Source organism: Cebus imitator, unplaced genomic scaffold (assembly GCF_001604975.1).
Source record: "Cebus imitator isolate Cc_AM_T3 unplaced genomic scaffold, Cebus_imitator-1.0 Scaffold163, whole genome shotgun sequence".
In the NCBI taxonomy this organism is placed as follows: Eukaryota; Metazoa; Chordata; class Mammalia; order Primates; family Cebidae; genus Cebus; species Cebus imitator.
The window spans coordinates 422,965-435,013 of record NW_016107478.1 but is presented as its reverse complement, the minus strand read 5'-3'; the positions used below and the strand labels follow the sequence as shown (position 1 = coordinate 435,013).

Sequence of the window (12,049 nt, the reverse complement as noted above, 5' to 3'; positions counted from 1 at the left end):
CATCACAACTGTCTATTTCCAAAACTCATTTGTCATCCTAAACTGAAACTCTGTACCCATTGAACGGTAACTCCCTGTTCTCCTCTCCCCCATCCCGTGGCAGCCACCATTCTACTTTCTGTTTCTAAAGATTTGACTACTCTAGGTAACTCATATAAGTGGAATCATACAGTATTTGTCCTTTTGTGTCTACTTAGCTTAATGTCCTAAGTTTTATTCGTATTGTAACATGAATCAGAATTTCCTTCCTTTTTAAGATTGAATAATGTGTCATTGCATATATAAGCCATATTTGTGTATTCATTCATCCATAGATGAACATGACTTGTGAATGGAGCTACAAACATAGGTGTGCAAATATCTGTGTGAATCCCTGCTTTTAGTTGTTTTGGGTGTTTACCCAGAAGTGGAATTGCTGGATCGTTTAGTAATTCTGTGTTTGATTTCTTTGTAGAACCACCAAAGTGTTTTTCACAACGGCTGTACCATTTTTCTTTCCCACTAGCAATGTTATAAGGATTCTGATTTCTCCACATCTTAGCCAATGCTTATTGTTTTCTAGGGTTTTTGTTTCTTTTGTTTTTGATAGTATCTATACTCATGCATGTGAATTGGCATCTTTGGTTTCAGTTTGCATTTCCTTGATTAATGTTGATCGTCTTATGTGCTTGTTGGCCATTCATATATCTTCTTTGGAGAAACATCTATTTTAAGACTTTTGCCCATTTTTAAGTTGGATTATTTGTTGTTAAATTTTCAATATATTCTGGATAGGTGATCTCTTATCAGATAATATGATGTGCAGATATTTTCTCTCAATCCGTGGGTTGTCTTTTAGCTCTCTTGATGGTGTCCTGTGTATGTATTTTCTCTTTAGTTGCCTGTGTTTTTGCTGTCATAGCCAGGAAATGATGGCCAGATCCTATATCACAAAAGTTTCCTCCCTGTTTCCTTCTAAGAGTTGTATAGTTTTAGTTCTTACACTTAGGCGTTTGATGCATTTTGAGTTTAGTTTTGCATGTGGTATAAGGTAAGGATCTGCCTTCATTCTTTTCCATTTGAATATCCCAGTGCCACTTTTTAAAAATATTATCCTTTCCCCATTGAATAGTTTTGGTGTCCTAGATGAACATCAAGACCATGTTTTTGAGTTCTATATTTCTCTTCCATTGGTCTATATGTCTGTCTTTATATCAGCATAACACTGTTTTGATTACCGTAGTATTATACTAAGTTTGATATCAGGAAGTATGAGTCTTTCAACCTTGTTCCTCTTTTTCAAGATTGATTTGGCTGCTTGGAGGGATCCCTTGAGAGTCCATGTGAATTTTAGAATGGGTTTTTCTATTTTTGCAAACGTCTTTGGGATTTTGATAAGAGATTTCACTGAACCTGTAGATGCCTTTGAATAGTAATCACAACTTAACAAGATTTTGTCTTTCAATCCTTGAACACAAGATGTCTTTTCATTATGTCGTCTTTAATTTTTTTCAGCAATGTTTGCAGTTTTCACTGTACAAGTGTTCCATTTCCTTGACTAAATTGGTTCCTAAGTATTCTTTTTGATGCTATTTTAAGTGGAATTGTTGATTTCCTTTTCAGTTTGTTCATTGTTAGTGTTAAGAAATACAACTGATTTTTGTGTTGATTTTATATCCTGCAACTTTGCTGAATTTATTTATTATATCTAACAGTTTCTTTTGCAGAAACTTTAGGACTTTCCATGCATAATAACATGTCATTTGCTAACAGATAATGTTACTTCTCTCTTTTCAATTTGGATGCCTTTTATTTCTTTTTCTTGCCTACTTGTTCTGGCTGAAACCTTCAATAACTGTTGGATAGAAGTGGTAAAAGTGGGCATCTTTGTTCCTGCTCTTAGGATAAAAGCTTTCAATCATTCAGCATTGAGTATGTTAGCTGTGGGTTTTCATATCTGTCTTTATTATGTTGCAGTAGTTTCCTTCTGTTTGTAGTTTAAGTGTTTTCATCATGAAAGTGGGTTAAATTTTATCGAATGCTTTTTCTGATTTGATTGAGATGATCATGTGGGTCTTTTTCCTTCTTTCCCTTAATGTGGTGTTACATTGATTTTCATACATTGGACCATACTTGAATTCCAGGAGTCAATCCCACTTGTTCATGGGGTGTAATCCTTTAAATGCACTGCTTTGGTTTGATAGTATTTTGTTGAGGATTTTTCATTAGCATTCATAAGAGTTACTGGTCTGTAGTTTTCTTGTGGTATCTTTTTCTGGCTTTTGTATCAGGGTAATAATGGTGTCATAGAATGAATTAGGAAGTGTTACCTCCACTTCAGTTTTTTGAAAGAGCTTGAGAAGAATTGGTGTTAATTCTTTAAATGTTTGGTAGAATTCACCAGTGAAACCATCTGGTCCAGGGCTTTCCTATGTTGGGAGGTTTTTGATTACCGATTCAGTCTCCTGCTGAATAGGTTTATTTACGTTTTCTGTTTCTTCCTGATTCAGTCTTGGTAGGTTTTGTGTTTCTAGAAATTTGTCCACTTCGTGTAAGTTATTTAATTTGTTAGCATACAGTTGCTTTCAGTAGTCTTTTATATCCTTTTTATTTCTGTAAAATTGGTAGTTATATACCCACTTTCATTTCAGAGTTTAGTAATTTCTTTTTTTTTTTTCCCATTTATTTTATTGCATTTTAGGATTTGGGGTACATGTGAAGAACATGCAAAATTGTTGCATAGGAACACACGTGGCAGTGTGATTTGCTGCCTTCTTCCCCATCACCTACATCTGGCATTTCTCCCCTTGCTATCTCTCCCCAGCTTCCCACCCCCCACCGTCCCTCCCCTATTTCCCCCCAACTGACCCCAGTGTGTAGTGCTCCCCTCCCTGTGTCCATGTGTTCTCATTGTTCAACACCCGCCTATGAGTGAGAACATGCGGTGTTTGATCTTCTGCTCTTCTGTCAGTTTGCTGAGAATGATGGTTTCCAGATTTTAGTAATTTCATCCCTCTCCCTTTTTTTGTCTTAGTTCAACTAAAGGTTTGTCGGTTTTGTTGATCTTTTCAAAGAGCCAACTTTTGGTTTCATTGAATTTTTTTTTCTTTTTGGTATTGTTTTGCTGTTTTCTAATTTATTTGTTTCCACTCTAATCTTTGTCATTTCTTTCCTTCTTCTAGCTTTAAGTTTGGTTTGTTCTTCTTTTTCTAGTTCCTTAGGTGTAAAGTTAGGTTGTTGATTGGATATTTTTCTTGGCTGCAGCCATCAACTCGTCATCTACATTAGGTATTTCTCCTAATGCTATCTCTCCCCTAATCCCCTACCCCCTGACAGGCCCCGGAGTGTGGTGTTTCCCTCCCTGTGTCTACATATTCTTACTGTTCAACTCCTAGTTATGAGTGAGAACATGTGGTGTTTGGTTTTCTGTTCCTTTGTTAGTTGGCTGAAAATGATGATTTCCAGCTTCATCCATGTCCCTGCAAAGGACATGAACTCATCCTCTTTTATGACTGCATAGTATTCCATGGTGTATATGTGCCACATTTTCTTTATCCAGTCTATCATTGATGGCCATTTGGATTTGTTCTAAGTCTTTGCTTTTGTGAATAGTGCTGCAGTAACTTCCAGTACTGTGTTGAATAGGAATGGTGAGAGAGGGCATCCTTGTCTTGTACCAGATTTCAAAGGGAATGATTCCAACTTTTGCCCATTCAGTATGATATTGGCTGTGAGTTTGTCATAACTAGCTTTTATTATTTTGAGATACATTCCATCAATGTCTAGTTTATTGAGTTTTTAGCATGAAGGGGTGTTGAATTTTATCGAAGGCCTTTTCTGCATCTGTTGCAATAATCGTGGTTTTTGTCATTGGTTCTATTTCATATGGTGGATTACATTTATTGATTTGTGTATGTTGAACCAGCCTTGCATCCCAGGGATGAAGCCAACTCGATCATGGTGGATAAGCTTTTTGATATGCTGCTGGATTTGCCAGTATTAAGGATTTTCGCATCAGTATTCATCAGGGATATTAGCCTGAAATTTTCCTTTTTTAGGTGTGTCTTTGCCAGGTTTTGGTATCAGGATGATGCTGGACTCATAAAATGAGTTAGGGAGGAGTCCCTCTTTTTCTGTTGTTTGGAATAATTTCAGAAGGAATGGTACCAGCTCCTCTTTGTACGTCTGGTAGAATTCAGTTGTGAATCCGTCTGGTCCTGGACTTTTATTGGTTGGTAGGCTATAAATTACTGCCTCAATTTCAGAACTTGTTATTGGTCTATTCGGGGATTCAACTTCTTACTGGTTTATCCTTGGTAGGGTGTATGCGTTCAGGAATTTATCCATTTCTTCTAGATTTTCTAGTTTATTCATGTAGAGGTGTTTATTGTATTCTTTGCTGGTAGTTTGTATTTCTGTAGGACCAGTGGTGATAACCCCTTTATCATTTTTTATTGTGTCTGTTTGATTCTTCTCTCTTTTTTTTCATTATTAGTCTGGCTGGTGGTCTAGGAATATTTACCAAACAAATGGAAAGCAAAGAGAAGCAGGGGTTGCAATGCTAGTCTCTGATAAAACAGACTTTAAACCAACAAAGATCAAAAAAAGACAAGGGCATTACATAATGGTAAAGGGATCAGTGCAACAAAAAGAGCTAACTATCCTAAATATATATGCACCCAATACAGAAGCACCCAGATTCATAAAGCAAGTTCTTAGAGACCTACATATTTTCCCTCAATAGTATGATGATAATAGTTGCATGCTAAATACCAGGAAAAAAATAGTCTGGTGATGATAATAGCAATTACCATAGGCCAACTATATGCTACATGACATACTAAACTGTTTATGTATGTTTTTCTTTTAATCCTCAGACTGGCCTAATGAGTTCAGCAGTTTTATTGTCTTCATTTTTTATAACCATAATTCTTGGTTCACTATATATTCTCATTAGTTTGTGCTTGAGCCTTTTCTGTATGTTTGTGTATATGCATGTGTTTTTTATTTCCAATACTATAATGAGCATTTTAGAAGTTAGAAAACTGAAAGTTAAAGGTGAAATGGTTGTCCATGGGACACCCAGCTGCTATAAGTAGGGGAGCCAAGATTAAAACCAGTGTCTGTCTGATTCTAAAACCTTTGCTGCTGAGTACTGTAACTGCAGAAAAAGCTTATTTGATCATCTTCTGTAAAATAGTTTCCCTTTCTCTTTCTCTTCTTAATCTGCTCTATTTTTCTTCTCAGTGCTTTTTACCACTTGACAGATGTGTATATTTCTAATTTGTTGTTTGTCTACCTTTTTAAGTTCACTGATCTCCCAAAACAGTTCCAGGCATTTGTAGGTGCTTGGTAGAGACTGGTTGAAATTTAAATGAATGAATGTAATGAGTGTATTATGTATGCAATCAGTGCCTATATTATTTTAAGATGTGATAAATGTAGTGTTTCCCTCTCTTTACACTGTTATTTCTATTATCATATCTACATTAGTAAAATCAGTATGCTTCTTGCTAAAATAATAGAATTTAAATTAATACGAAAATAGTTATGCTGAGGAAAATTATCTTACTCAGTTGTTTTATTAACTTGTTCTTATAAGGAAAATACTTTTTATTTTCAAATCAGCCTCTTATTAGTAACTGAAACCTTTCTGTTTTTTAGACTGTTATCTCAGTGTATGGAGTATTTTGATTTGAGATGCCAATTATTAGATGATCTGACAAGTAAGTAAATGACTAATTTGTAAGTGAGAGGGGCTGGGGAGGAATAGAAGAGAAAGTCACACAGACGTTTTTAATACGATTTACATATCTCAAGTGTAAATAAAATTACAATTATTGTTTGAAGTTGAACTTTTTTTCTTGAGAATAACATATAAACCTATGTACCAGTGTCTTCTGTTATATAACCAGTCATTAATGAATTGAGAGTTGTTGATTTTTAAAATTGTCAAAGGCTCATATTTTAATTACACTGATACAAAACCATTATGAAGGGTCTTTCTCTCTCATGTAGTCTGTTATAATTTTGAAGGTTGATTGTTGAAAGAAAGAGGGAATCTTTATTGTGGTATGTTGATGGTGTTAGAAGTCAGTTCATTAGTGTTAGTTGTAAAGTATCACTGTTAGAAATTCTCTTGTTAGTGTGCTGAGATTTTAATCATCTGTACTTACCTTTAAATAATGCAAATGTATGTTGGAATGCTCTGTGTAAATTTGAGTTCAGATCAAGAGTTTGTTTATTCTCTACTCTTCACAAAGAATTTGCTTCAGCTTACAGGAAATTAATAAAATAAAAATCAGGATCAACAAAAACAGCAATTGGTAAAGAATGTCAAGGCCAGGAGGAAAAAAAAAATACCTCAGAATTAATTTGTGAGGTTTCTGAAGGCCAGAGGTAAAAAGGAAACAGCATATGGTTAGTTGTTCTGAATACCCTGTAAGAGGAAATAGAATAGTTTCTCAAAAGAAGCAAATCTCTTTCCCAGCACCTAAGCCTAAAAGAAATTTCATACAAAGGCCATCATGTAATGGACACATAAAAATAGTGACGAATAATCCTCAACAACATTTCTGTGGTGGCAGATGCCTTCATCAGTTTCATAAGTGTCTGTCAAAAACAGGAGGTGGCTGAGTGCAGTGGCTCATGCCTGTAATGTCAGCACTTTGGGAGGCTGAGGCGGGCAGATCACTTGAGGTCAGGAGATCGAGACCAGCCTGGCCTACATGGCGAGACCCTGTCTCAACTAAAAATACAAAAATTAGTTGGGTGTGGTGCCACTTGCCTGTAATCCTAGCTGTTTGGGAGGCTGAAGCAGGAGAATCGCTTGAACCCAGGAGGTGAAGGTTGCAGTGAGCTGAGATCGCACCACTGCACTCCAGCCTGGGCGACAAACTAAGACAGTCTCCAAATATAAAAACAGGACGCACTGCTCTGAGCAATGCAGTGGAACTGGTTTTGTAGAGAGGGAGCTAATACAGTCTGAGTGTATGTCTTGATTCAGAGAGAAGATCTGTTGGATCTAGTGAAGTAGGTGGACTGTATATCCATCTAACAGTCTAACATAACACTGGTTTCCACCCAGGCTCCCAGGGACAGCTGATCAGCAGCCATCCAGGCTTTGCTTTCTGCTCTGCAGCAAGGAAAGGAATCATGAGTTGGCTACACACATGCAACTTTCAAATGAATGAATGAGTTGTTAATATAGACCTCCCTTCCTTGTGTTGTTGAGTGATAAATGAGGGACCCAGGATCTCTTGTTAGGATCTTGGGAGGCGAGGGGAATTAATGCTCGGGTAACGTCTTGAAACAAACAATATTTGCCAATTCCTGAGTATTTTCCTTAAGTCAGTGCCTACGCTAGCACTTCATACATAGCACTCTGCAGTGTAGGTGCTGGCCCCATTGCATAAATAAGGAAACAAGATCACACAGTAAGTGGTAGAAATAGGGTTTGTATCTGGTGCCGGTCCAGCTCCGACTGACCGTAAAAGGTCCTTCTTCACTGCCCCTTACGGAGACCCTGCTTGCTTCTCACTGCAGTGCAGTGGAAGTAGAGCATGATTACCCTTCGTCTCCTCTCCAGTCTCAACTTCCAATATGAAATTATGCTTTAAATCCTTGTTTTAAGGGCAAGTGAAACACGTAACACAAAACAACAGAGTAGTTCTCAGGAGTTTGGCTCATTGTTTAGAAACCTGGACTCTGGCAGCTGTACTTCTGACATCATTCTCCTTTGCAGAACTCAGCCCTCCTTCGGCTTAGGTCACACTGCAGGAGTATTGATTCTCCTCAAATCCTTCTACTCCTTCTTTCTCTAGAAGATTTTGTTCCTGGGGCTTCTGCTAACCCCCACCAAACCAGGAGCAAGAATTTGGCTCCCTCATCTTAGAGCCTCAGCATATAGCACAGTGACCTGCACAGAGGAGGCAGCCAACAAGTGGTGTATGAGTGAGGGCGCCTTTATTCCCTGTGGGCAGCAGCTGTTGCCTACTATTTGTTAATGACAGTTTTGTGTGTGTGTGTGTGTGTGTGTGTGTGTGTGTTTTGTTTGATTGATTATTTTTTAAGACAAAGTCTTAACGTGTCACCCAGGATGGAGTGCCATGGCACGATCTCGGCTCAGTGCAGCCTCCGCCTCCCAGGTTCAAGTGATTCTTCTGCCTCAGCTTCCCGAATAGCTGGGACTACAGGCATATGCCACCATGCCTAGCTAATTTTTGTATTTTTAGTAGAGACAGGATTTCGACATTCTGGCCAGGCTGATCTTGAACTCCTGACTTCGTGATCTGCCCGCCTCAGCCTCCGTCGGCCTGGGATTACAGTTGTGAAACACCACATCCAGTCTTAATGACAGTTTTTTTAAGATCTGTGAAGTGGAAGATTGGGGCTTGACTTTGCTTTGTTTAATTCAGGACTTTAACTCCATAAAGAGAAATCGTTCTTTCTTTGTAATGGATTTTTTTTTCCTTCTTAGCTTCAGAAATGGAGCAGTTAAGGATCAGCCCAGCTACCATGCTTGAAGATGAGATTACTTGGCTGGATAACTTTGAACCTAATCGCACAGCTGAATGTGAGACCAGTGAAGCGGACAACATCTTACTGGCAGGGCACTTACGCCTCATCAAGACCCTTCTTTCACTCTGTGGGGCAGAAAAGGAAATGCTTGGTAATTATTGCCTCATCTTATCACATGGCAGATTCTTCAGTACTTGGTTATTGCCAGTGTTATGTGTAATTGGGAAAATAAGATAGATGCCAAGTGTTTCGTGGAAAATTGACCCTTAACACAGTGAGAAATTATAATTTTAGTGGCTAACAAAATTACGGTGTGTTTTACATCTGTCATTAAACCACATAGAGAATTTTATAGTGTTCAAAACAGCTGGATCACATAACTTCTTAATACCAAGTAAGAATTATAATTCAAGTAGGTTTTTCTCTTTTTGCTATTACGTACTTTTTAATATATAATTTACTGTGTGTCTTCTTGTAAGGGTGATTCTCATCTGGGGAGGTAGCCCCTAAGCACCCCTGCCCTCCAGCGGTAGGGTACATATGAGGTTCTCCTGGGTTACCCCTGTAATTTGTAAAAGATTGTTATAATACAAATTGTATTCAGAAGACAAATGAATAATTATCCATCTGTTTTATAACACAAACCAAGTTCTACAAAATATTCTTGGCTACTGGGGATACATAGAAAAGAGTGATTCTTAACCACAAAGAGAAAGGTATATCATTTTAAACTAAAGAGGCAAGATTTTAAAAGTTTCAGAAACCCTTATGTGGACCCCCTCTATGCCCAGAGTAAGAACTGTTCACTCAAATCATTCTGCCTTGTGGCGTTCTTGAAACTTGTGTTTCTAAAGTGAAAGCCTGACTCCTTTCACTGTATTGTAAACTCATAAAGGAACACACCCTTACCTGCCTATCTTTGTATTCTGTCCCCTGTTCCTTCCACCCATCCTTAACCCTCTACCCCACAAGCTTTGCCATGTAGTAAGTGCTCAGAAAATAAATATTAAATTAAACTAAATGCCCTGCTATTGGGTGGCCTTGGGTGCCTTTGCTGCTCTGATAAGAAAGTGCAAGATAGGATCTTTGAATTAAAATATGTGTTCATCTTCAACATGAATATTATGCTCTATTCCAGGTTCATCACTCATTAAACCATTGTTAGATGACTTCCTTTTCCGAGCTTCTAGAATTATTTTAAATAGTCATTCTCCAGCTGGCAGTGCCGCCATCAGTCAACAGGACTTTCATCCAAAGTATGGAAAATGCACGTTGTGTTCAGTTTTGGTAAAAATTCTAATTCGAAACTTTAGTCCAAAAAGATTCTGTTAACTTGGAGTTTGTCTTTCATCTGTGAGTCTGTGTAGCCTGTGTTATCCACGAAATGAAGAAGTGCATGTGAACGGGCTTAGCATAAAGCCTGCCTGGCATATAGTAAGCACAGAGCAAGTGTGCTGGTACCATTATTATCATCAGAAAGGAAGAACAAATTAAAATGTGGCCAGTTATAAGAATTATGTCCAAAGTAAAAGTCAATAGGCTCTGAGTAAAATCTTGAGGGTTTCTCAGGAGAAAATGATAGGTTCTGTAGTGCATGAGCCTTGTTGTTGGCTGAGCGCTGACTGTGTTCTGTTAACTGCAACTGCTTGTGGTTTATTACAGTAGTAATTTTGGAATCAAATTTTGTGTTTTATGGGTACAAATTTGAAAGATCTCTTTGTAATGTTGATCCTACTCGAGTGGTATTTATACTCTTGGAGATAGGAAGAAGAGACAGAGCTACAAGCTGCTATCTCGTTTGCTCTAAATCTGACTTTGTTCCGTTCTCGTGAAAACCAGAGCTAATTGAGTAATCCTGAAGAAACTGAGGATTTGCTATTTATAGTGAAAAGGATTCCTGTATAATTTCCATGGTTATTGAAATGGGCAAGGCATAATAAGCAGTATTTTGAGGAATCCTAAGAGGTGTCTTATGTATAAATATTTCTCTACCTAGAGTTACCTCATTAGCAAAATCTGTTTTAGGTAAGAAAAAAAGCAAAACCCTTCATTAGAACTCTTGGGGTGTTCCTCAGGCTGCGCCTCCCAGCCTCATTGCTAACCCCGCCTTGTTTTGGAAGATTTGGTGTGAGGTCCATGGGAGTCTTTTATTAAAGCAGGAGAAACAAGTGAATGTTTTAATTTTCAGTAAACACAAAAGATATATATCTTTAGCAGTTTTATTATTAATAAATGTAGCTCCTCCATAAATGAAGGAGGAAGGAGTGTTTTTTTAAAAAAGCATATATACAGTGCCTTGACTGGAACAGGAAACATTTGTTTCACCCCTCCCCGTTGTACTGAATGGTGTTGATTTATCACAATAACTCCCAGTCTTTTCCCACCAAAACCTGCAAGGCAGAAAGAGATTTAAAGTACACAGAAACTGTTTTCAGAAGTAATGCTATTTTGTATCACAGTAACAAAACAACTTTTAATGTTTAGCCTGTGTAAATGGCACCTCCCTATTCTTTTCTTACTGTCCTTTGCAACCCTGAAGTCAGGACAAGAAACAAAGGACAGCGCCAGCTTCGTGTCCATTGTCCTCAGTGCCTGGTGTCGTGCTGATCCAAAAACCTCACAACCCCCCTTAAACGCCTCCTACTCTCCTTTAAGTATTTCATTCAGAGGTTAGCTATCCTCTTTTCTGTGTATCCTTCCTAACCAGTGATCCCTCAGTAGTGCAAGGTTAGTATTGGTTACAGTGAGGTATTGTCCATCCCCAAAGTGATTTCTGCTACAAGCTAGGTAGTGTAGAAAGCCTTTGATTTCCTGTAGAATGTTTGCTAGTTATCTTTTGTGTCACTTTAAACAAATTGATTTAGCAAACAGTATTTCTGTCTCCATTATTTCAGACAGTTCAGGCATATAAAATATTTATGGCTATCCTGGTTTTTATAGCTTTCTTTTTCTGCCAGTTATACATTCAGATTTTAGATGATAAAAATCTTTCTATTTATGTATTTTAATTGAAAGACAGTTATTCCCATGTCATCTTTATTACAGAGTTCTCCTGATGCTTTCTCCTCCATTCTTGCTGATCCAGTCCTTAGATAAGACTACTCTGGTCATAAGTGAAAGAATTTTGCTACTTTATCATCAGGCCAAGAAAAAAGTTATTAATTCCTCCTGTATTCATGACCTGTAGATTACTAGATGTCTGGGGTTAGACCTGTCTTAAGTATGTTTGAGGAATTGGAGCTCTTCTACTTTCAACTGTTGATTTAGTTTAATGAGTAATTTAAGTAGATTATTCATTGTTGACAATGACTGTGTCTTTTGTTTCTAGGTGTAGTACAGCAAATAGCCGATTGGCAGCCTACGAAGTTCTTGTAATGTTGGCTGACAGTTCACCTTCAAATCTTCAAATTATTATAAAAGAACTGCTTTCTATGCATCACCAACCTGACCCTGCTCTTACCAAGGAGTTTGATGTAGGTTTTCTAGACCTTAATGAACTTAGTTTTTTTAGAATGATCTCTTTTTTTTTTTTTTTTTTTTTTTTTTTTTT

The 12,049-nt window shown here is 37.5% G+C and overlaps 1 protein-coding gene across 2 annotated transcripts in view; it reads left to right on the top strand.

Annotated features, from left to right (window-relative positions):
- USP24 (ubiquitin specific peptidase 24) overlaps positions 1–12,049 on the top strand; it is a 161,143-nt gene that overhangs the window by 107,462 nt on the left and 41,632 nt on the right. For both annotated transcript variants that reach the window (XM_017543984.2, XM_037744054.1), the window contains exons 39-42: positions 5,644–5,705; positions 8,459–8,650; positions 9,638–9,755; positions 11,828–11,972. In XM_017543984.2, coding sequence (XP_017399473.1) covers positions 5,644–5,705; positions 8,459–8,650; positions 9,638–9,755; positions 11,828–11,972 — 517 coding nt within the window. The remainder of the gene's footprint in view (positions 1–5,643; positions 5,706–8,458; positions 8,651–9,637; positions 9,756–11,827; positions 11,973–12,049) is intronic.